This window comes from Mobula birostris, chromosome 12, assembly GCF_030028105.1.
Source record: "Mobula birostris isolate sMobBir1 chromosome 12, sMobBir1.hap1, whole genome shotgun sequence".
Classification (NCBI taxonomy): domain Eukaryota; kingdom Metazoa; phylum Chordata; class Chondrichthyes; order Myliobatiformes; family Myliobatidae; genus Mobula; species Mobula birostris.
In genome coordinates this window covers 39955900-39982302 of record NC_092381.1, presented here as the reverse complement: position 1 = coordinate 39982302, position 26403 = coordinate 39955900, and the positions used below count along the sequence as shown (strand labels likewise).

At 37.6% G+C, this 26403-nt stretch overlaps 1 protein-coding gene across 6 annotated transcripts in view; it reads left to right on the top strand.

The window, feature by feature from the left end:
- rnf220a (ring finger protein 220a) overlaps positions 1-26403 on the top strand; it is a 478182-nt gene that overhangs the window by 320528 nt on the left and 131251 nt on the right. For 5 of the 6 annotated variants that reach the window (XM_072273652.1, XM_072273653.1, XM_072273650.1 and 2 more), the window contains 2 exons: positions 7332-7427; positions 16467-16509. In XM_072273652.1, coding sequence (XP_072129753.1) covers positions 7332-7427; positions 16467-16509 — 139 coding nt within the window. Of the gene's footprint in view, positions 1-7331; positions 7428-16078; positions 16314-16466; positions 16510-26403 lie in introns of those variants that run through there. The other variant, XM_072273655.1, reaches the window with a different exon arrangement.

The following is a 26403-nucleotide window of genomic DNA, read 5'->3' as shown; positions in this document are numbered from 1 at the left end:
CCATGTCCACACTGACCCCCTGGATGGAAACAGGGGTCACCTGTACCTTAGCTCTCCTCAGGTCTACCACCAGCTCCTTAGTCTTTTTCACAGTAAGCTGCAGATAATTCTGCTCACACCATGTGACAAAGTTTCCTACCGTAGCCCTGTACTCAGCCTCATCTCCCTTGCTGATGCATCCAACTATGGCAGAGTCATCTGAAAACTTCTGAAGATGACAAGACTCTGTGCAGTAGTTGAAGTCCGAGGTGTAAATGGTGAAGAGAAAGGGAGACAAGACAGTCCCCTGTGGAGCCCCAGTGCTGCTGATCACTCTGTCAGACACACAGTGTTGCAAGCACATGTACTGTGGTCTGCCATGTGAGTTACTACCACCCTCCTGGCAAATTAAACTTAAGTGTGGACATTCTCCTCTGACCTCTCTCATTAACAAGGTGTTAATGCTCACAGAACTACTGCTTACTGGACTATTATTTTGTTTATCGCACTATTCTCTGTAAACTCTAGAGACTGTTGTGTGTGAAAATATCAGGAGATCTGCAGTTTCTGAGATACTCAAACCACCCTATCTGGCGCTCGCAATCATTCCACAGTTAAAGTCACTTAGATCATATTTATTCCCCATTCTGATCTTTGGCCTGAGTAATAACTGAACCTCTTGACCACGTCTGCATGCTTTTATGTATTGAGCTTCTGCCACATGATGGCTGATTGGATATTTGTATTAACAAGCAGGTGTACATGTGTACCTAATAAAGTCTAAACTGTGTGTATTTTTGTTGCTTCCCTCCAGGAATGCTGAAAATTTGAATGTAATCCTAAATCATGTTATTCAATTTTAATCCTTAAGCTTAAAATAGTTTAAGATCTGCTAGTTTCTTAAAATAAAAAAAAGCCTTGATGATTCAGATCACTGTAAAGGGGAAAGCAAAGAGCTGAACCCATGGCAATTTGCGTAGCATCACAATAGGTCTACAACAGAGGTAATTTCACTAGCTGTCCACTCGTCCTTGGACCACGTGGACAATAGAAATACCTACAGATATACATGCCTGAACAATAGCCATACCTACATCAAAAGAAAGTGGGAACATACAGGTACACTGAATGAATTTCACCATTGATAACAATTAGGAACTAATACATAGTTTTATTGTAATGTAGTTGTCTTGATAGCATCTTAATTTGTTCTGTATTTCATTTAAATACATAATTGTTACTCAATTAAACTATAGTTTGTTTTTTTGATTTCTTTTCAGCTATTTCTATGAAACTTCAGCTAATTGGAGCAGCCACCTAATTGGACCAAAATGTATTGGTCCCGATGTGTCCCAATTAACTGGAATCCACTCTATATATTTCTTACTGTGATTTATATAGCTTTTAAAGTCACATTTTGCACTGTACTGCTGTCACAAAACCACAAATTTCATGACACATGCCAGTGATATTGGTCCCAATTCTGATTCTGAGTGTCATGTTGATTAGTTATTGGAAATCTAAGGTGACAGTTTGTGGAACTCTTGGATTCATGAATTTTCAGCAGTTCGGAGTTGTGTTTCTATTTTCTGCATCTATGTGAATTTTGACATTGTTCGGCTTGGAAGGTATTCTGATTCCCATTCTGTGGTTTGCAGCTGCATAGCAATCATGACCACATTTTACAACAGCTTAACTAACAATCATTACTATAAAGCCAAATAAAAAGTCTCTCAGAAACCACAGCTCCAAACTGTGGAATTGAAGAACATAAGCAAATGTCATAAATTCAGTTCTGGCAATCATTTGTTCTTCACAAGTACTTTAATCAGCTTAAATGAAGCTTAAACAAAGGCTTATGGAAATATTCTGACAAAGGTTGGTAATAATATATTTACAACACATCCCTAGATTTGCAAGGACTCCAGCATCAATTGAGCTTCCTCTTAAATATAACTTCCATCTTCTTCATTTGTGGGCAATTCAATTATGGCTGTTTTCCTTCAGTTGGGTGTTACTACTTCTGATGCTACTAATACACTTTGCATCATCAATGGGTTTGTGATTAAATGGTCAGAACTTGCCAGGTGAAAACATTTGGTCTTGCTGCACACTCCGCATGGCTGAGCAACGAAGGGGCAAATGACAGGGCCAACACCTGGGACTTAACATATTGGGAGCTACAGAACCAAATATTTATTTACGAGGACCAATTATGATTGAACAAAGCAGCCTGTGCCATCATTAAAATAGCTGCTTCTGCAGTGTTGAATTTGAGTACATATATCCAATGAACAGCCAATATGGGATTTGATAGAAAGGGCCAAACTAGTTTCCAATGATTTTAATAATATTTTGCAGTCCAGGTCACTGTAAACCAAGAAATCTTTAAAATCAATGCAGTATTAATCTCTTTCCACTAGATGCCCCCATCAGTAAATGCCTCTGCAAAAGATATCAGTGACAGTGGTTAAAATCATGTTGACCTTTCCTTCATGTTACTCCTTCTGTCCGGTTTTGGCCTGCTGAATATTTTACACTCAGGTCTGAGTGAATGCTGTTAATTCCAGCAATACTCTGATGCTAACATCATCTAACCGCCACATCCTTATTGAGTCGAGTGCCACAACGGGCAACTGCAACCATTGGTCCTCATGAAAAATGGAATATGCTTTATGGCATTGGATGATTGATAGTGCCCCATTTCTGCACTGCAGTTCAAAATAACAATATTTATTGTTAAAAAAATAAAATGCTAAAATTGTAACAACTGCCCTATGTCTCTTTTTGTCATCAGAGAATAATCGATTATTCACCCAGACAACCTGCAACTGTTTGGCATTAAAAGATCTATTATTTGTGACACTCATATAATGCACACAGCCACAGAAAGACAGTATTATTTGGTATCAGTGGCTCTTGCACTTCCACTTCGCATGCAAGGGAGGTATTTGGAAGCGAGCAGCTCCACAGTATTTAAGAATAGTTTATTAAGCCGTGCTGTAGCTGTATGTAGAAAAGGGCTTGAGATTGACATGTTTGGGATTAGTTCGGCCCTACATTTTTCAGAGGTCGTCTCCATGGATCTCGGAGGCTGTGAAATAAATGGGCCTTGCTTTAGCAGCTGGCCAAAAGTATGAAACCAATACATAACATTTAATTCCACTGTCTGCATAGGGAGAATACCGATTATTCAGTTATTTGATTAATACAGGAATGAGCTTCTACTTGACTAAAACTATGGTGGACTATTAATCATTTGACCTCTATTTTAAGTAAAAAGGCTTTGGAAAAGAAAGGAATTAATTTATATTGCTAAAATACTACTATGGCGCATTCGGGACATCACTCCAGTCGCATGACTGAAGAAGAGGGATTCTATATCAGTGGTTAAAGTCAAAGTCTTACCATCAAGTCTTCTTTTTACAAGTTATAAGTACTTTCACTTCATTTTCTGTTGATTAAAAATATCTGATATTCTGCTAAATAAACTGCTCATCTCACTGGGAGAGAGGGATCCACAAAGAACAACTGTTTGGCTGTGACCTCTCAAGAAATTACCGAATACTCATTGTGAGTTGATATAATTCATAAAACATCCAAGGCTACTAACTTCACTAATTCAGCTCTCATATATCATACCGTCTCTGCTTGTTTCCCTTATGATATCATTAACATTTATTATTTAAAACTGAAGTTGATTAATCGGCATCAAAGATAAAAAAATAAACTATTTCTTATTCTTAAAATATTTTTAAAATAGATTGGGACTATAAACTTTTTAATTACTGTAGGTAGTATGGCGCAATTCTTGTTTCCCATGTGTAATGACAATGTATTTAGTTAGAACATTAATAATAAAAGTAATGATTTATTAAAATGTTGGGAAATATACAACTGTGTGCCCAGAGGACACGTATAAGTTACAGGCTGTCTGACATCAGAATGATTTTATTTGAATGATTGGGAGCAGAGTGACAAGGATGCTTCTAACACTTACTGCAATGTTATGAAGATAGGCTGACAGAATTTGACGTTCTCATTGAATAAAAAAAAGATATGGCGTGAATCAGGTCTTTAAAATGCCGTGAGGCAGGGATAACGTGGATATAAGCAGGTTATTTAACTTAAAATTTGATTGTACGTCTAGAGCACACAAGTACAAAATTGACACGCCTCAAGCAAGACTAGAGATTAGAAGAAATTGTTTTTCCCCTCCACACAATTGTAGATATGTAGAACAGATTCCTATCAAAAACAGTTAATGTTACATTGATTAAATCCTTGAAAAATACCAGGATGATATATCTGACTGTGAAAGGGATTGAAGATTATAGGAATAAGATGTGCTTAGATAATAATTCTAAGAAGTCAAATAGGACAAGTCTTCTTGAAACCAATAGGACTGGTGTGGCTATAAGATATTTTAGATGGATATCCCGTATTTTTAGGCAAACAGTCTTTGGCCCCAGGAAAAGATTATACAATAAGTTTTCTTTTCATGGAAATAATTATTTACCCCTCTCAGCACATAGAAAAGCTCAAAAGAAAGGAATTTGATTTTTCATGGTTTTGGGCCCTTCAGAAAGGATAGACTTAATTGAGCAAGTTGGCTTTCCTTGTTTCATTTTGACTCTATATGTTATGACTATCATCATACATTATTGATGTACAATAGATTAAAAAATTATCACTTTGTATATATTAGTATATTTTGCACACTGGAAACTCCAAGTAAATGCGTATTTGTTTCAGATTTAATTTTGGTTGAGGTTTTCAGAGTTACCACATTATTTCCCAGAACACACACTTAGAACTGTTAGCTAAAGCTCATGTATCTGAAGACAAATCAAAAGCTGGGAAACTGGCTGAGCAGCAGAAAGCAGAGGGATAAGTGAAGATACTCAAATGGGTATCTGACTAATAGGGTCCGGTGAGGATATGCATTAGGGCAACAACTATTTATGGTATTTATAAATAACTAGGTTATTGAAATAGAAAGCTGATGACATAAAGATAAGGAGCACTGTAAGTGCTGTGGATGGAAGTATAAAATGATATGAAGAGATGGAATAGATTCAGTAAATGAGCTAAATAGTAGCTATATGGATATCAACATAAGACAAGTTTGAGGTCATCCAGTTTGGACCTAAAAAAGCTGGATTACAACACTGGCTAAATGGTGAAAAACTAAAAGCTGTGATTGTCCAAAAATCCATAATGTCAGGTACAGGAAATAATGGAAAAAAAACTAATGGCTTACTGACCTTTAGATATGGTGGAACAGAATACAAGAAGGTTTTGTCAGAGTTATGAAAAAAAAAACACACCTTAAATATTGTGAACTGTTTTGGTCACCACATTTTAGGAATGGTTTCTTAGTCTGATAAAGAAGTGCCGAATAAACTTAGCGATGATACTGTTGTTGCGTGAATGAAGTCACCGGAGAAAAGATATGAAGCAGCCCCTTTATTCGACAAAACAAGGTACAGCAGGCATCAGATTGAGACCTTGTTGGTGGAAAGATCTGCTTGGCCTAGCCCTACATAACATTATGTGCTAAAGATCAAAGAAAAATTCAGGACAATTCAAACAAATCCATATTAATAATGCTTTTTCATAACCGCCCTCCTTCGCACCCATATTATAGACACCAAATACACAGAAATAACAAATTTAAATCAGCATTGTCTACCCATTTTTCAGAGTTGAATTTTAGATTTAATCTTCAATGCATATTCAGATCTGAAGGTTGCTCCCTGAAGTCAGTATTCGCTTTATGTTGTAACCCTAAAAACACCCTATCAATGCCTTGACACAGGGTTAAAATATGAGAGAGATTACACAAGTTAAAGTTGTATTCGCTGAAACTTCAAAGCTAAAGTAGGAGCTAGTCAATGTTTTCAAGGTATTAAGGGATAAAGAGAGAAATAATATCTGTTGGCCGAGGAATTGAGGACTTGGGGCCACATTCTAAAAACTGGGAGAGATCTTCCAGGATGAAGTTAAGAAACATTTATGCAAAGTATGGTCAGCTACTGGTCGCAATTCATACCCAGTTAGATTTTAAATTTTAAATCTAAGATTGGTTAACAAAAATCCAGAGAAGATAGTAAAGGTTATAGGGTTGCATAAGGTTTGATCACAGATCAATATTGTTAGCTGTATTTTCTAGCTCTCCAGCTCTAGCTCTCCATTTTCACCTGAATTAATAGATGTATGTGGTGCTCTTGTTCCAGAATAATTTTAGAAAACACAGAAAGCAAATGTCCCTGCTTTAAAAACTCTCAAATTAACTCTAGAGAGATTTAAATTGTATCCTGTCTGTTCAATCAACCTTTTCGAACCACTTTAATACCACACTTAAGTTATGCTTTAATTTTGGCTGCTTATGAATCCCGGCTTTTAATTAGCACTAGATCCTTTTTCCAGCTTTAAATTGTTCAACCAGTTTTGCATGTTCCAGCTACATAGGCTCTGATCTCTGGCATTCTACCCCTCTTTCTCACCTCCAAAATCACAACAGAGCTTTCAGTCATCTTTTCTACCGACTCCAAATGAAACTTGGTATCTAATTTTATTTTACAACTCTCCTATAAAGTGCCTCACAAATGTTATGTAAATAGAAAATTACTCTATAAATGAAAGTTGTTGTTAAACTCCAGATAGTGTTTTGCAAAAGAAATCTTTGTGAAGCCATCTTTGTAAAACTTCACATTGGCTTTCATGGGATTAACATCATCTTCTGATTCCCAAGCTGTGATTCACAATTTTATCCACTGCAAGCAGAAACTGAGCTATAGCAGTTTCCAGGCTTGCTGCATAAATTCACATAAACAAGCTTTTTTTTTAATACATTCAAAGCCTTAGAAATACTTTTACAGCCTGTTATCTGCCTTTGTCTCAGTACATAGATGGTCCTTGTAAACTTTTAATCTTGCTGGCACGTTGGTAAGAATACATGGGTAAACAGGAAGGAAAATCAGTAGAGGACACCAGAAAGTGCATATATCATAAGCGATAATTTGAATGTAAAAGTTGATATCTATCTTTTTCATTGAGAAATTATGAAGTTTTATAATATAACAAGAGTAACAACACAAAACTCTGGGTATTTCCTTCTGAGGAAGAGAAGTAAGTGCCAGTAAGACATTGTGAGTGATGAGAAGAGCCTGCCCTGAGACATTGCCAGAATCATTTACACACTGGTGCTGTGCATTCTTATCAACATTTTATTTATAATATTAAGCATTTCTAAAATCTGCATGTTTTGTTTTTCATTTGCAGGGAAGACATGAGTGTTGCATTGTAAGTGTTGTGTTTTTAACAAATATTCTTTCCTTTTTCTACAGTCAGTTTTGCTATCAGCACCAATTAAAAGGGAAGGGGAATCACCTACAGCATCACCTCTCTCTGCAGACGATACTCATCACTCAGACAGATACCAGGTGGGAAAAGGCAAGGAATGGCATCCATTGATGGTTGTAAGGACCCAGGTGCAAAGTGACTCATGCATATCTGGACAATGATCCAACTATTTGATTTCTTTTAAAGAGGAGAGATATAAGAATCAGGAAACCCTTTTCAAAAAGGATCTCATCCATTTGATTTATATAAAGAATATTATATATAATATAGAGAATGTTACATGTTAATAGGACTTACTTTTCAATCAGGACATCATTTACATGGGAAATCTCATCAGCAGGGGCCATTTTAAATAGGAATTCTCACAGCTGAATTCATTAATAAAAAATCAAAATCTTACAAGGAGTAAATGACAAAAGGAGAAAGTGAATCTGAGGTCAGTTCTATGAATTCTGGGCAAAATTTCAAGTAATCAACAATTATGATTATCCTCAAAATAATAAAAAAATCAATAGAATGCTAATTCATCCTGAAAAGTTGCATAACCTCGATCACGTTAGTCAAAGAGGGTCATTGAAGCGAGTTGATTCCATCGTTTGCAATGAATAATTTTTCTTTTATTAGTCATATTAAAGATTCTGATATCCAGCTGCCTTTGACCTGAATGTAGTAGCCACTGAAAAATATCATTTCAGTGGTAGGAATAAATAAATATACAGCAGCAAAAGCAGTGTGTAACACTGTTCGTCGTGTCAACTGGAAAACTAAAAAGCAATTTTCATGGCATGTGAGTTTTAGGAAAAGGACGTTGGCCTAGAAATTCAATCACATAGTGCCTGCTTTTTTTTTGTATTGAAATGTGATGCAAAATTGTGATAGCATGCATAATGCAATATATCATCACTTTCAATCATAAGGTTCCATGCATGTGGTAGGCACATGCACAAAACACATGGAGGATGCAGGGGTGATGTCAGGAGTTGTGCAATGCATCATTGAAACCTCCTATTCCTTATTGATTTATGCATATCCAATTAACAAACAGCTTAGCCACACATAAGAAATCAGGCCTAAACAATGGCCAACACTTAAACTCATTCTCTTTAAAGGGATTTCCAGTTATTTGCTAGTTTTCTGAGCAGTCAGTCAAAGCAGAGCTTATCGAAATCTCAAGATGCCATGCCTCTAGCGATTTGGAGGTGAAACCACATTCTCTCCAGGGTGAAAGTACAGGTAATATGTTTGAGGCCCTGCTGGGCCTCCATTGTGACCAGGAGCAAGATGAGAGAAGAACCTCTTGTTCTATTTTTTTTCCAGAAGTCAGCATTGAACCTCAATCTGTCCAAACTGCAAAGCACATGGAAGCTAAGAGTGGTGACAGAGATCTGTTACCTGCTCCAGGCAAAACCTCAGTCATACACACATGTGTGGATTGCTCTACCTGCATATACAAAGAATACTAATGCCCTGTTTTTACAGCCCCTAAATCTTTCTATTCACAGTTTACTTCTCTTCTGCTCCTTCTGACTAATGTTTCAGTAATGGAAGCATATGCAACTGATATTACTAGGGCATCTGAAAAGAGACAGGCACAAGATGTGGTCATGGTTAGAGAAGAAGACATATAATAAGACATTTGTTTGAACCACTTGATCCTTAAGATTATAGGGGGTGAGTAGGAAGTGTGATGTGAAAAGCAGGAATGGAAATAAATTCACCATCATCCTGAGTGAAATGTAATCCTTCACCAGACACTGTCTTAAGTACTGGTAGCACCCACTCCTCCAAATGGCTCAGGCCGTGAGCTTCATTTTGCTGACAGAGTCTGTGATTGTTACCCCATTCTGCACGAGAGAGCTACCTAGTGTTAATGAAGGTGTCATCAAGTCATAGAGCGAGGCAGTATGGAACAGGCCCTTTGCCCTCCTCCCTCATGTTCATGCTGACTATCAAACACTCAGGTTTACATCAATCCTACCCCCACCCATTTTATTCTTGCAGAGTTCCTATTCATTCTTTCCCCAATCAGATTTACCACCCAGCTACACACTACGGCAATGTGCAGTGGCAACTTAACCTACCAACCCACACACATTTGGAATATGCGTGAGGAAACCAGAGCACAGCGAGGAAGCCCGCACAGTATCTGAGGAAAGAAAACATGTAAGCTGCCTACAGACAGTGTATGAGGTCAGGATTGAACCTGCAGCACAGAAACTGAAAGCCAGCAGCTCTGCTGGCTGAGCCAGTGTGCTGCCTTGCATGCACTGTTGTATGCCATCACCGAATCGTGTGTGAAACAAAGGAAGTGTGGAGCAGTGAGTGCATTGGATGTTGGGAGATGGGGTTTGTTGTACTTTACACTTGAACGCACTTGAGGCCACTAATCTTTCTTCTGGCACCTGCTCCTCAGGACATGACATGTGGTAATCTCACATTGCACCTCCTGCTGCTTTCTTACCTTCACTGGTACTTGTTGCGGACCGAACATGAACGACCACTCTCCAAATGAAGAAGGTGCCTGTGTCCCAAATTTCAGCAGCGATTGAATTCAGTACTCAAGAGGCAAAGGCTTGGTGTAAGGTAGTGCAAAATGGCTTTAGTGCAGGATAGCTCTAGCTGGTGCACAGGACACCCAAAATTGTTCACCAGTAATGTACACCAACATGCAAAACCTTGCGATTGATGCCTCCTAAAACAAGTTGTTGTGTTAGGTATACAGTTGAAGATTATGCACTAATTGAACAAACCCTGATTCCCCCATAGAGCAGTCTGCAAGAGAGGTATCTGCAAGAGCAACGGTGCAGGGGATCTTAGATTGCTGAATTCTTCTGAGAAAATTAGCTGAATAAAAATCAGATAACTCCAAGGCAGCCTCAACAAGAATTGCAGTGGTATGCTGGATCTGATTCCACTTGCTCTGTGATTATCAGTGAGCCCATGCCCATTATTCAGTCTGTTCCATTAATCATTCTGCGCTGGCTTGATGTGTTTTCTAAGAATCAACTTGACTGCAACATTGAGAACTTGGGAATGGGTTTCCTGGCTGTACCCAAGGTACGCAGGAAAACAGAGAAAGTTTCACCGAATAATGAAAATCCTTTATAATTAAAGGGATTGCTGAAGTACAGGCAACATCTTTCCTTCATTTGTTGCAAACTTGTCTATTTACATGATGAGATGAGATAAAAGTTTAAAAGGTAAGAAAAGAAGGCCATTAAGAAGATGACTTATAATTAAAACAAACTATTTTAATTTTTACATGTTCTGGACAAAATCTAAGTTTTTATGGTTTGAAATATGGAAAATAGCTGGCTTAAGAACAAATGAAAAATAATATATGAACATTTTTCTAAAAAAATTTGCTTAAAAACGAACAAAAATAAATATTTAAACATGATCCTTTGAATCAAAATTTTGAGCTGCAGCATTGATGCTCAAGCATCAGAGCTCTCCACCTACCCCGCACAACCAACCGTCTGTTTTGTATCTTGGATGGTGAGTTTTAGCAAAGCTATTCCATCTTAGACACTGTGATAGTCAAAGCTGATATGTTCTCAGCTGGAGTTTACACTCTCACTTTCAAGACACTGGATAATGATCAAGATTGGAAACCCGAGTTGATTTACCTTTCCATAGCTCAAGAGTTCCGAGACCAATTACGGTGCACCTACTGTTGCTGTGGCTCATGTCAGTTAACTCAGTTCAAACCATGTTCTGTATGGCCAGCTACCATTCCCAATGGTACTTTTGTCAGGTCAGTCGTCAGAGGAACAGCAGAGCTGCAAAATCAAGTAAAAAAAAATCAGCACAAATAATGACTATATGGTATACTTTTTTGGTGAGAGTTCAAGCTGTTCTACTTGTACAACATTAGCATTTTCATGGAATGTGTAAACTTCATGCAGAAGCATCACATTTTTTTTAGCTGTCAAATTAACGTGTGGAAATAAAACACCATCCAATGCTAATTTATTTGTTTGATTGAAAAATGTATTATTTTAATAAGACTGGCATATCTTGCCCTTCTTCGCAATTAAGGTTTTGTGTAAATATTTTGTCTTAAATACAAATTTAGTCTTCCCCATTAAATATAAATATCGTAAAAAGGAACTTACTTTTTCTAGGCAGTATTCTTCCATATTGTAATGCAAATATTTGCCCCCATTTTTAAAAGTCTCCTACACACAGTACTAGGAAATGCACTCAGATATGGATTCTGTTTTCCATGAGCAGGGTGCACAAACCTGATTTACTTAAACTCAAGTATTTTAGGCAAATTTGGAAACTGAGCCACCTGTATGTGTGCACAGGGGTAACTTGCTGGAGCTTATTCAATAAAATCTCCAGCACCAGACACAGTGAGCTTCCTGCTACATCACCATTTGGTATTACCTTGAAAAGTTTACCTGTAAAGATCTGAATGAGAGGAATGCCAAGCCCAGTGACAGATCTACCCTCCAAGATGAACTAATGAGCTGGACTGGCTGGTCAATTATCAGCTGCCCCATGCTAGTCTGTCTGACCTACTGTTGAGTATCTGATGTACTCCTGTGGTTTAATTTGGTTCCAAATTTCTATTGCTGTGCATATTATCTGGGTTACACCTCAAAACCTGAGGGATCCTATTATGCAACCACCTTGACACCAAGGTAACCTTGCCTAGTGACATCAACCCTATTTTGTCCCAATATGAGAATCGTTTGACTACGGAGTCTCGTCCTGTATTATTTTACCAAGTAAAAAAAATTCAGAAGTTGTGTGATTTTGCGAAAATGTGTTTTGTTTATTTATGTGTTACTGAATTTTGATTCTTTATGTTTCTAAGTTCTGTAAAACGTCAGCCCCTTAATGTGGAATTCTGTGCTCTGTTTTCATTGATGAAAGTGATGTTATGTATAGCAGGAAACGTGTTTTGGAATGTTATGTAAACGTACAACAGAGGATTCAGTTAATTACGATCAACACTATAATTCATTCATGAAAGCACAGCTTTAAGGAGAAATTACCTCTGTCAATGTTCTTCATGTTGTGTCACAAAGAAGACAAAATGAGAACATGATATCCTTCTTGAGCTGCTTAATTTACAGTAAGATCAAAGTCACTAGGAAGGATCTGGGGAGGACACCAAGGGTTATACATGGCTGTATTTTAAAACATTGGATCAGGTAAAGGAAATTAACACTGGATTCTGGTTAATTGGGGCAGCAACTTACTTAGTGTAACAAAAACTGTTCGAGAAAGTAGCTGGGATACCCTTCATTTATTTGGGATACCATGTTGCTTAATTGGGGAGACAGTTGCCAAACAGTTCCTGGCTAGCGTGCACTTGCATGGCCATTAGCCGTTACACTGTGCTTAGAGCGAACAGTTATAAATAACATCAGTTGCATGTGCTTGTGTTCATAAAGCAGGGATTCTTGTCACTGAAAGTTGGCGAGAAATAAGCAGCAAGACAACTCGGAACTCTTTTGCTCACTGTGGTTTCAAATATTAAGGCCTGGATATTCCAGAAATGGCTGTAACGAAAACAAAGCCATTTCTCTACTTCAATAAGATAGGATCTACGAAGAATTTGAAGGTATCGACAATCATGGTAAATGTTACAACGGGAATGAAATTTGGAGGATGCAATCATCGATAGCCTTGTATGAATGCAGTCCATTATCAGCACCAGATGGCTGCACTGATTTTGTTCATTTACAGTCAATCAAAAGAACAACTAGAAACTAATTCACAGTTTTATAGTACTGTAGTAGTATTATTGATTGTGTTCTCATTTGTTCTGTATTTTATTTAAATACATAATTTATCACTCAGTTAAACAATAGTTTGACTTTTTCATAGCTTTCTAACTATTTCCATGAAACTTTGGCTTATTGGGCAAAATGTTCTGGTGTTGATGCATCCCAATTAACCGGAATCCACTGTATATTATTGGGTAAAAATGAAGAAGGTGAAAGGAAGAGGCCATTGCCAACACATTAAATTGATGAAGGGAACAAAGGGGTTAATTTTGAGAAGCAATTTTTATTGAATCAGAATTGAAGCACAAGATTGAATGCAAGCAAATGTAGCTGAAATCTGCATGTAAATTAAGCAATAGCCAATTTATTAACAAATGCAACTCTATGATTGAAACAAATGGAAAGTTTATTATGGTGAAATATTTTTTTAAAAATGACCCACTCCATTAATCCAAAGATATAAGAAAGGTTACTGAGATGCTAAATTAAATAGTAAACTAGATGGGCTTTCCCCTACCTTCCTGTGTACTTTAGGCTTATTGTTCACAGCACAGAATCAGAACTTTGAACAACTGTTTTATTTAGTAAAATACAGCTTACTTTCAATACATGTACAAATGGGAAACTTCCCACTCCATTACATTTGTGGTTGTTATCACTTCTCCAACAGTACTGCTAATGTTGTTGTACTTTTGTTAAGTAAATGGAAATTTATCAAAATTTCTAACTCAATGGCATTGCGGAGCAGCAATTTTATTCTAAAACAATCAGGCATACAGAGAATATTACCACTGTCTTCAGCTCATATAATTTTGAATCATTTATGTCAATAGACAGAGATATGATTGCTCATGAATCTGAGTTCAAGAAAAGGTACTCTTGAGAGTTACCATTCAGAATTTTCTAGGACATAGACTGCAAGGATCTTTGATAAAAGTAATTGTTAAATTACAGTAAAATGTACATTAGAAATGGTGCAGAGGAGTCATAACAGAACAATATCTGAAATGAGGGATTTTGAATTTATATAAAGTCAAGAAAATCCATGGAAAATCTATGATTGTTGAGAGAAGATTAACGGGGATCGAACAACCTAAGTTACGAATGCTTCACTAAACTAAATACGAGTGTCTTTCAGGAACCTCAAAAAAGTAGAGGGCTCAGATTTGAGAACGAGAGTAAGAAACAGGTTTAATATCACCAGTGTACGTCATGAAATTTGTTGTCTTTGCGGCAGCGGTACAATGCAATGCATAATGATAGAGGAAAAAAACTGAACTACGGTAAGTATACATATTTAATAGTTAAATAAGTAGGGCAAAAATAAAAAAAAGTGGTGAGGTAGTGTTGATGGGTTCAATGTGTATTCAGAAATCAGATGGCAGAGGACTAGATATTTGGCAAAAGAAACAGAGGAGCTCAATTTTTAGTGTAACATGATATGCATGGAGTGGCAGTAAGAAAATCAATAATAAATCTCAAAAGGGAATTGGAGAAATAAATAAATAAATAAATAAATATAACATAACATATATATCCAATTCCCTTTAGAGATTTATTTATATATATATATATTTATATTTATATGAACAATAATATAGGGCCATTGGAAAAGAGCAGGAGTGCAGGACAAATTGGAGAATGCTTTCATATTGCTGATGTAAATGTGATAGCCTAATGGTCTACTGTTCTTTATGATTACATAATACTAACACGGTGAGTGAACAAGAAAACTTTGTGCATGTGGCCTAATTAGTATTTGAGTATCTCAGTAAGTGAATTATTAGATGCTCACCACTTCTAATTATAAATAGTTTGGATAATTGATGCTCTCTTGTTGTTGATGAAAATGTGTGTTTTACTGTGTTGTGCTATCATTAATCTCTCACATGTGGAAGGAATACAGTGCCTGAGAATCTTCTCTCTATGAGGAACATTTATCTCCGTAACAACCCCATCAGTTGTCTGTAATCTTATGTTTGCATGATATTCTCCCTTTAACCATTTCTTTCAGGCTATAACTCATGAGTATACTTAATAGAATTATGATCTGAAAATAATAACTCATTCTTTTTACCTTCTTTCATATTTTACTTCAGGGCTCTGTATATTGAAATGCCACCTAGTTCACCATCAGGGAAAATAATAAGTGTGTATTTCGGAGACCCTTTTCAGTGGGTGGTTTGTTAACTGAAGAAGAAATCAAAAGACATTGACACTTGGGCCTGTCACATTGGAAACGTTACTGCTAAATTTGTGATTATATGGATATGCTTGCAAAACAATTGGGACAATATTTGCAATTTAAAAGTGGTTCAGAATCAAAACACATATGAGTTTCGTTGATGGACAAGAATGAAGAAGAGGATACTAGACATATTAAACTAAATGGCATTCACTCTCTTGTCTGTCGTTGATGATAAATGACTGGTATTCTTCAGATCATACTGAATAGTTGCTCAACGTCATGCTAAAGTCATCTCACCACAAAATATTTAATAAAATAATATATTCTAGTTTTTTAGTGGATTAATTTTTTGCAGTGCAAACTATATGCACTCTACCAACTTAATCTTGTAATTTACTTGGTGTGATATTAGTCTGGATGTAAACGACAGAAAAACAGTTGTCTCTTTCTTCTATTTGAAACTATTGGCATGTTATTTGTAAAGTTACTTATCATTTAATGAAAAAATGTAGCTATTCTTCCGCAATTTTAACAAGCACTATCAATTCAAAGTGGATCTTTCTGTTCATGACATTCGCTTAAAAAGTTGAGGCAATTTTTCCAATTGTTTCCAATGTTGATAATAACAAGTTTATTTTCTGCCCGAAATACATAAAAATATTTTAATACGTAATTTACAAATGCACGACTTGCTGCGAAGTGGGTAGCACAGCTGTAGGATGCTGGTTTGCTGCCACCTATCGACCGGTCGCGGCCCGTGCGCTTTGTGCTTTGCACTTTCACCTTTCGCTGGCGGTCACGTGACCCTGCGTTCTCCGAGGCCTGGTGTATGCTGAGCAAGATGTAGCCTCTTGGTTTGAATCTAATGACATCCTCTCTGTTTCTGTGAACTGCACGGAACGGATTATAACGGTGTACAGCGTCCAGGTGCTACATTCATGCCAAGTAATATTGACAGGTTATCCCATTTCAATCCTGCCATGGACCCAGCAGGAGTGGAGGATCCAGAACACACCAATGGCAAGGAGGAAGTAGGTTTTGTTTACATCCTGTGTAGTTGAGCAATGAGAGAATCCACTGCAATCCATCTGATTCAGGCATATATTTCACTTATATTCAGATAGCATCTTACAGTTGAAGTGCTTCCTGTTTATTTTTCACCTTTCTTTTCTGTTTTTCTTTAGACATTTTTGCGAGTAAGGTCCAACAGGCAAGCAAGGCTGAATGGTAAGGTTATGTTGTAATGCAACTTTTTAAATACTGATCTGGGGGAAATTTTCTTTTTTGGAAGATGGAGGGAGGTATTTTAATTAAAGCAACATTCTTTGATTAAAAAACTTATTGTCATCAAGCTGTAAGTTTTCACTGTTTGCTATGATCTTGAATATTCCATTTGACGTTGTAGTAAGCATACTTTATATTGAGTAACTTTTTTACCTTCTATTTTGAATGCGAGAAATTAATGCACAAGGATTTCAACAGTGTTTATTTTCAACATCAACCCTTTTTGGGGTTAATTCATCCTTAGTTTTAAGTGATCTCGCACTTGATTCCCATAGCATTCTGTTGACTTTGTCTTTCTCCAACATCTGATTGAAACAGAAATAAAACTGATGACAGCATTAACGTGTCACGTGAGAGCATTGTTTAAGAATAAAAATTAAATTCTACCTGGCTTGACGCAACTCTTGACGCAATCTAGGATTCCTTTCATGGCTGAGCTAATCCAAACACCACTGTAATTATGTGGATCTTAATGAAGCATTTGAACATAAGTACAGAAAAGATACACCTGAAAATCTCAACTTTTAAAAAGTTGATTTGTCATTAAGCTAATCAATCTGGTGTAGGTAATGTATTGAGTTAGGCTGGTATGGCATATTTTTGATCAAAACTCTTAGTATCCTAACAAATTTCTTGTAACTGATCCACCTCAAATCAAACTTGACATATACAATGTTGAATTCTTGGGGTTTGGGTTAACTAGCTAGATTTAAATCTGAACACCAGAAATTCTGCAGACGTTGGAAATCTGAAGCAACACACAAAATGCTGGAGGAACTCAGCAGGTCAGGCAGCATCTATGAAATGAATAAATAGTTGACATTTCAGGCCGAGACCCTTTTTCATGACCTGCATTTGTGCGTGTTACTTTAGATTTGAATCTCTACAATCGCTGACACTACCAATTTCTACCCTTACGACGTGTGATCACTGTTCTTACTGCACCTGCTTCAGCTCATCTGTTCATGAAACTCTGATCAATACTTCTGATATTTTGGGGTGACTAACTTTTTTTGTGACATGGAAAATGGTCTTGTATAGTGTGATTAGGATCTGCACAAAACTATCTTGCGCAGAGTGTGGATAAGGTCTGGAGTGACTGCTAGGCATAATTGTTGAAGTAGATTCCTTTTTAACATTTGGAGGGAATTTCGGTAAGGGTATGAAACGAAAGGATGTGAGAGTTTATAGAAGACAGAAAAAGGAGACGGTTTAGAATGGGTACGGACATAATTGGCTGAATGACAGTTTTCTGTGCTGCAAGCATTATGTGATCTAGTGGATTACCTCATCATAACCTTAAAGGGCTGTGACCTAGAGATGCACTTCAGAAGCTTGAACGTAAGAAATCTTATTTGACAGTCCAGTGGATTTCTATCCAACTACTGTGATCTGGGTTGTACCACCTTAATACAAAGTTTTAAAACGAAACCTCAGCTGCCTTCTTGGGTGAAATATTATCCCTTCCATCTTGGCAAATGTTTATCCCCTCAATCTTGATGACTAAAACTGACCTTGGGTCATCATCTCAGTGAGTTTTCTGAAAAAACATGCCTCTGTCACCTGTGTTGACCACCATCATTCTGTCTTCTAGAATTGTGAGGTCATTCAAAATTCTGCTAATGTTCTAGATCGTAGTGAATTCTATGAAAGAAAATGGACAGTCAGTGTTTCAGATCGAGACCCTTGGTCCCGGCCTGAAAAGCTAATGGTCTATTTCCCTCCATTGAAGCTTCTGGACCCTCAGAGTTTTTCCAGTGCCATTTGTGTTGCTACATTTTCTCGCATCTGCAATCTCTTGCATCCTCATACCAAATATTTTTAAGTGGTATGATCCAATGAGATGCCTTGGAACAACTTGCTGGGTGGGTGGGTGTGTGTGTGTGTGTGTGTGTGTGTGTGTGTGTGTGTGTGTGTGTGTGTGTGTGTGTGTGTGTGTGTGTGTGTATGTATTCATTTAATGTAAACGTTTCCTTACACTAATTCTGGCTATTGTTATCTACACTATTAACCAAGGTTTTCCTAAAAAGATGACATCAAATTCAAGATGCAACTTTGTATGAAAAGGAAAGAACCTCTATAACTGTTAAAGAATTTGAGTGGAATCTCCTATCAGAGTTCAGATGGCATATATCAGCTAGCTGGGCTGTGCTCTTCCAGAACATAACATCATATGATCTATTAATTAGATCATTAGTGTTTATGCAGCCACATGGAGTCTTTTTGTTGTAAACATTTGCATTGGGTTCATAGACTGTGAATTAATTGTAGTTATCTTCTATCATTAATGGGCAGTTTTTTTTTGCGGTTGTCCGTGCTTCAATGAGGCTAAGTCACTGCACTCATTACCTCACTAAAATGATCATCCCTGAGAAATGAAAACCTGAGCCTGTGTCCCCAACACAGAAAATCTCGGCCCCATTCATATTCTCTGCATGCAGAATGTCCTGATTTAAAAAAATATAGTTTTAACTATCTTCTGGTAGTAGAAAAAATACTGAAAAATTTTCAATGTTCTAGATCATTTCTCGGATGATAGCATTAGTAATAAAACAAACTTGAACAAACTTAATGGGCTATCTTAATTGATACAAGATAAACTAATTAAAATTTTAATCATGGGATTAATTGCAGTTTTTTTTGAAACAGGCTAGCAGGTGCAATTCTGTATGTGTAGACATATGGTGAAATATTTCAAATTTTGCTTTATTTCTTTAATTATTATGTTCTCCACTTTGAAATTCTTTATCTTCATTATTAAGAAGAGTTGTGACAAAAATAACCTGCGTGAGAAATTACTAGTAGGCAGAATTTCATTGAAAAGTGTAAGCAGCTTTATTGGAATCCCATATTAATAATGGTGAAAAGTACCTGCAATTTATTGTCGGTGTTTAACTGTTGAAGTGGAATGGGTCTCAGTAGTCCTGCTCACTGGACTTCTCATTTGTTATTGAGAAATGGAGGTGATGAGCCACATGGAGTGATGAGGGCAATATCTAATTATCCTGCCAGCTGGAATAACATCAGTGCTTCCACCAGCACAAGTGGTAGCAAAAGGGTAAAATAAGCAGTTGAATTGATGGAATTGCCCCAGTGGCTGGCTTTTTTTAGTTGTAAGCAATATGGTCTGAATTGCACAGAATGGTGGTGTATGGATTTTTAATACGTTTTTGAGTGTCCTTTTGTTCCTGCCCATATTAAAGAATTATATACAATTATTTGCATGGCTATTTGGGTAATAACCTGTGGTTGGCTTTTTGGGAATTCTTGCTGTCCATCTCTCATAATTTAATTGACACTTATTTCCATTGTTAACTTATGTCAGTGTTATAAAATAGTCACATTTTGAACCTGCAAAGTGAATAGAAAAGGAAGTTGAACTCTATATCTAAAGTAATTGCAGAGATATTCTATATTTTTATTAGTCCTGCCGAAGTGTTTCGGCCCAAAACGTTGACTGCACTTTTTTCCATAGATGCTACCTGGCCTGCTGAGTTCCTCCAGCATTTTGTGTGTTGCTTGGATTTCCAGCATCTACAGATTTTCTCTTGTTTGCCCATATTTTTAGTTGTCATTTTATCTGTATGTATCAATAGTCCCACAATTCCTCATCCCTTTTTGGGCAGCTACTTCATTAAGATCAGGACAACTTTCATTGCTTCATTACTACAATACTGTATAATAGGAACATCCTGTGCTGAATAGACATGACTGAGATCTTAAAGGAGTGTAGGAAATTAGCAAAGACTTCTGTAGGGTACCTTTGGCTTGTTGGTGCAGAGAATAAGTATATGCTTGTCAGGTCATTTGCATGTTCTTCAGACCATTCCGAGTTTTTAATGCACCCATGTTCCTTCATTACCAAAACGCCTGCTTATAAATGGAGGAATAACGTGGAATAGAGATGTTCTTTTCTCTATATGAGAAAGGCTTCTGTTCTCTATATAAGTAGGGGTTAGATTGATCTTAGAGTAGGTTAAAAGTACAGCACAATATCGTGGGCCGAAGGGTCTGTACTGTCTCTTATGTTCTAATAATAATATATTATCTGAATTATATTTTTAGTGGCTTTTCACAGTGCATTTTTGCTTGCATGTTGAAATTAAAAGTAAGATCTCACGAGTATCGAACTTGAGCTCAGATCTATTTTGATCTTATATTTCCTAGGTATTACTTTTGACTTTCATTTCCAACTTGTAGTTTTGAAAAATGGTACATATTCTGGATTACATCTATGATAAGAAAGTTGGCTAAGAGTATTATGAGACTTATATAATCAAGTGCATAAATAAGTTCAAGAAAATAATGCCTGTATGGTTTGTTATTGTCATTTTTTAATAAAACATCAGAATAATTGTACATGCTGGGAATTTAGATTAAAGGAACAACAGATGCTATAGATGAGGTAACACCTGTGGTGAAAAGAAGATAATTACTGCAGAAAGTTCAATGAAAGTTCAATATGTTAACCATGTCATCCTCCCTTCACAGATGCTGCTTAATTTTGATAGCACTTTTTGTGTTGTCTTCTCCGTAGGAACAATCACAGTTTAAAGAAGGGATGATGAGTTAGAAGTATTATCCATTATAAACTGAAGACACAATTCTAAAGATGTACAAGGACAGGAATCTGAGGATATATGAGCATAGGTCGTTGGAAATAGCAGGGCAGCTTGAGAAAATAGTTAAACAGGCCTGATATCCAGGGTTATATAAATGGAGGCATTGAATAAAAGAGCAAGGAGGTCTTGAGCCTTCATAAAGTGAGAACTGAGCCAATGGCCTCCTTTGCTGCAAGTAGTTCTGTGAAATGAGACTATTTAAGTTGAATTAAAGAATAAAAATGGGATAGAAACACTTGGGAATGTAATTGAAGATGGGTGAGAGAGAAAGAGTGAGAGAAGTGCTGGAGCAGTTATGATGGGGTATTTTAGTTCTATTAACTATGAGAGAGTCAGTATAAATATGACAGAAGGCATAGCCTTCCTAAATTGTACTCAACAAAAGTTCAAAGTAAATTTATTATCAAAGTACATATATGTCATCATATACAATCCTGAAATTCATTTTACTTGTGGGCATACTCAATAAATCCAATAACCATAATAGGATCAATGGAAAACCACACCAACAGGGCAGACAACCAGTGTGCAAAAGACAGCAAACTGTACAAATACAAAAAGAAAGGGAAAAAAACAACCAACCAAACAAATAATAGTCCTTGAAAGTGAGTTCATAGGTTGTGGGAACAATTCAGTGATGGGATAATTGAAGTTACCCTTCTGGTTCAATAACCTGATGGTTGAGGGGCAGTAACCGTTCCTGCACCTGGTGGTGGGAAAGGCTTTACCCACGATGGACTGGGCTGTATCCACTACTTTTTGGAGGATTTTCTGTTCAAGGGCTTTGGTGTTTCCGTACCAAGCAGAAATGCAGCTAGTCAATATACTCTCCTCCACGCATCTGTGGAAGTTAATCAAAGTTATAGATATCATTCTGAATCTTTGCAAACTCTTAAAGAAGTCAAGGCGCTGTCATGCTTTCTTCGTAACTGCTCTTGTTTGCGGGGCCCAGGACAGGCCTTCTGAAGTGATGACACTGAGGAATTTAAAGTTTCTGACCCCTTCTACCTCTGATCTCCGGATGAGGATTGGCTCATGGACCTCTGGTTTTCTCCTCCTGAAGTCAATAATCAACTCCTTGGTCTTGCTGACATTAAATAAGAAGTTGTTGTGGAACCACAAATTTTCAATCTCTCTCCTGCATGCTGATTGGTCACAACTTTTGATTCGACCTACAACAGTTGTGTCATTAGCAAACTTAAATATGCCATTAGAGCTGTGCTTAGCCTCACAGTCATGTGTAAAAGTGAGTAGAGCAGGGGCTAGGCACACAGCCTTGTGCTGCACCTGTGCTGATGGCGATTGTGGAGATGTTGCCAATCTAAACTGGGGTCTGCAAACGAGGAAATCGAGCATCCGATTGCACAAGGAGGTATCGAGGCCAAGGTCTTGAACTTTATTGATTAGTTTTGAGGGGGTGATGGGATTGAGTGCCAAGCTGTAGTCAATAAGGAGCATCCTGATGAATGCACTTTTGCTGTCCAGATGTTCCAGGGTTGAGTGAAGAGCCAATGAGATGGCATCTGCTGTGGATCTGTTGTGCTGGTAGGCAAATTGGAGCGGATCCAAATTGGTTCTCAGGCAGAAATTGGTATGTTTCATCACCAACCTTTCAATTCATTTCATCACTGTGGATGTAAGTGGTACTGGATGATAGTCATTGAGACAGATTACCCCGTGCTTCGGCACTGGTATAATTGAAGCTTGCTTTAAGCAGGTGGGTACCTCAGAATACTGAAGTGAGAAGTTAAAGATCTCAGTGAACACTCCAGCCAGCTGATCAGCATGGGTCTTTAGTACTTGGTCAGGTACCCTACCTGGGCCGGATGCTTTCCATAGGTTCACCCTCCTGAAGGATGCTCTCACACTGGCCTCAGAGACTGAAATCACAGGATTATCAGAGGCTGTGGGAATTGTTGATGGTTTTTCCATGTCTTGATGGTCAAAGAGAGCATAGAAGGCATTGAGCTCATCTGGAAGCGAAGCCCTTTTGTCACCTATGTCACTTGATTTCACTTTGTCACAGGTAATAGCATTCAACCTTGCCACACCTGTCAACTATCCTTCATTGATTCAAATTTAGTCCGGAATTGCAACTTTACCTATGAGATGGCTTAACGGAGATCGTGGCTGGTCCACTTGTAACTTTCTTGATTGCCAGATTTGAATATCTTTAATCTGGCCCTCAGCAGGTTGTGGAATTTATGGTTCATTCAGGGCTTCTGGTTGGAGACACACTCATTTACGACTTTTTATAAAGTACCTGACAACCGTGCTGTTTTCATTCAGATCCACAGAAGAGTTCTTGCACATGGCCCTGTCCACCGACTCAAAACAATACCTTAGCCACTCCTCTGCCTCCTGCAACTACCCCTTTATTGTCCTAATATCTGGAGCCTTGATCTTTAGCCTCTGCCTGAATGCAGGACAGCCAAATGATCCAATTTCCCAAAGCGTGGTCTGGGCATGGAATGGTAGGCATTCCTTATCTTAGTATAGCAGTGGTCTAGTGTGTTGGGACCTTTGGTGCTGCAGGTTATATGCTGATTTCTTCTAAAAAGCATAATTGAAATCCCTAATTATGATTTGAAATATGTCAGGGTGGACTGTTTCTTTGGTGATGGCATCATCTGGTGCAGTATCTCAAGTGCCTGATTACAGTCAGCTGTTGGTGCTGTGTAAACTGCAGTCAGGATCACAGAGGAGACGTACCTTGATAAATAGAATAGTCAGCATTTAATAATTAGGTGTTCAAGGTTGAATCGCTAAGAAAATCGCCACATTGGAGCACTACAAAAAGTTTATCATGAAACACACACCTCCATCTCTTGCCTCTTCTGAATCAGCAGTTTGGTCCATCCTGTGTATAGAGAGCTTCAGGTATGATCGCTGTATCTGGCATACTGTGAATAAGCCATGTCTTGGTAAAACACAGAACTCAATAATTTCTCATTTCCCTTCAATACAGCAATTTTGCCTGTCAGGTCTTCAGTTTTGTTCTCTAGTGACTGCACATTTGCTAACAAGATGCTTGGTAGAGGGGGCCTCATTCCTCTGCATTTCAATCTGGCTTAGAGTCCCTCCCCGCCTGCCCCCCTCCCCCTGCCTCGCTTCTGGCCATGGCGATGCACCTTTTTCCTTTAAAGGTGCCATTCTACAGAGGATGTATGGAGAGCATCTTGAGCAACTGCATCACTGCCTGGTCTGGAAATTGCACCGTCTCGGATCGCAAGACCCTGCAGCAGATAGTGAGGTCAGCTGAGAAGATCAGCGGGGTCTCTCTTCTTGCCATTACAGACATTTACACCACATGCTGCACCCGTAAAGCCAACAGCATTGTGAAGGACCCCATGCACCCCTCATACAAACTCTTCTCCCTCCTGTCATCTGGCAAAAGGCACCGAAGCATTCGAACTCTCACGACCAGACTATGCAACAGTTTCTTCCCCCAAGCCATCAGACTCCTTTATACCCAGAGTCTAGACTGACATCTACTTCATTTATTATTATATTGTAATTTGTCCTCTACTGTGCCTATTTTCTTGTTTATGATTTATTGTACTGCCCTGCACTGTTTTGTGCACTTTATGTAGTCCTGTTTAGGTCTGTAGTCAGGTGTTGTTTTTGTGTTGTCTTACATAGTCTAGTGTAGTCTTGTGTTGTCTCACTTAGTCTAGTGTAGTTTTGTGCTGTTTCATGTAGCACCATGGTCCTGGAGGAACGTTGTTTCATTTTTACTGTGCACTGTACCAGCAGTTTATGGTCGAAATGACTGTACAAGCAGTTTATGGTCAAAATGACAGTACAAAGCAAATATTAAAAAAACCTGCTTGCTTGAGAGTTAAGTCTGCTGAGTCCTTTACAAGATCATGAAATCTGTAGTTCATAGGGTCGATTGAAAAGTATGTTGCTTAAAGGGTAATTACATGCTGCAGATTGCAGTGAGTGAGAATAATTCAAAAGAGGTATATTTAGAAGTATTGCATGTAGCCTGCAGAAATCACCGTGTTCACCGACACCATACTTGGTTTGTAGGTAAACCAACAATTGGTGGGGTTGGGTTATTGGGAATTGATTTGGTTTTATCAAATATAAAATGCCAGAACTACTTGACAGGTCAAACAACATCTTGTAGAGAGAATAGAGTTAGTGTAATCAACCTGAAACACTGACATTTTTTCCCCTTTCTACACACATTGTGTGACCCACCATTTATTCCAGCATTTCCTGTTTCCAGAATCTGGCGATTTTGTTTTTCTTTAGGGAATGAAACTGAGCAGTTGAAAGAAGCATCAGTGGAAGATTGTTTTTATTGTTGTGATCATAATTCAGTTAGGTTTAACATAGTTATAGAAAAGGACGAAGGTAAAATAGGGTTAAAGGTTCAATATTGGGATAAGGTCAACTTAATTGGGCTGAGAAATGATTTACTAAAAGTGCACCAGAAATAGCTGCTTGAAGGTAAATCAGTCTAGGAGCAATTGCAGGCATTTTAGAAGGATATTTTAGGGCTTCAAGTAAACGTATTCCTGCAAAGAAAAGCATGTGATGCCAAACCTGGAGTCCCTGGATGACCAGGTGCATAGAGGATAAGGTCAGGCAAGAAAGGGAGGTTTATATGAGACACCAAGAAATGAATACCACAGAAAACCTGGAAGTATATGGAGAGTTTTGAAGTGAAATTTGAACGGAAAATTAAAAGGCCATATAATAGCAACACAGGATTTATTATAAATCAGGAAATTTATGGTGCATGTTAAAAAGGTTATATAGTAATTATGGAAGACGTATAGACTGGACCAACCAAATAGGTAATAATAGCTCAGAAGACAAATTCATAGACTTTATGCCTTTCTTGATTAGCATTTTGAGGAACATACATCTTACTGTAGATAAAAGTATTTTGCATCAAGATGGATTAACTAAAATTCCAATAAGAGGGCTTTTAGAGAAAAATATTAAGGTTGAGTTTGTCACATGTATAAGATAATGTATATATGTGCATAGGTACGATGATAAACTTACTTGCAACAGCATTACAGGCACACAGCATCATATAAGCAGCAATCACAAGAAAAACATAAAACATTTTTAACAGGAAGGAACACAATTACAACTAAAACAAGTGCAAAAAGTAGTTCAAGTGGTCACAAACTGTAGTGATTAGGGTTGTGCCAGTTAGTTCATGAACCATATGATTGAAGGGAAACAGCTG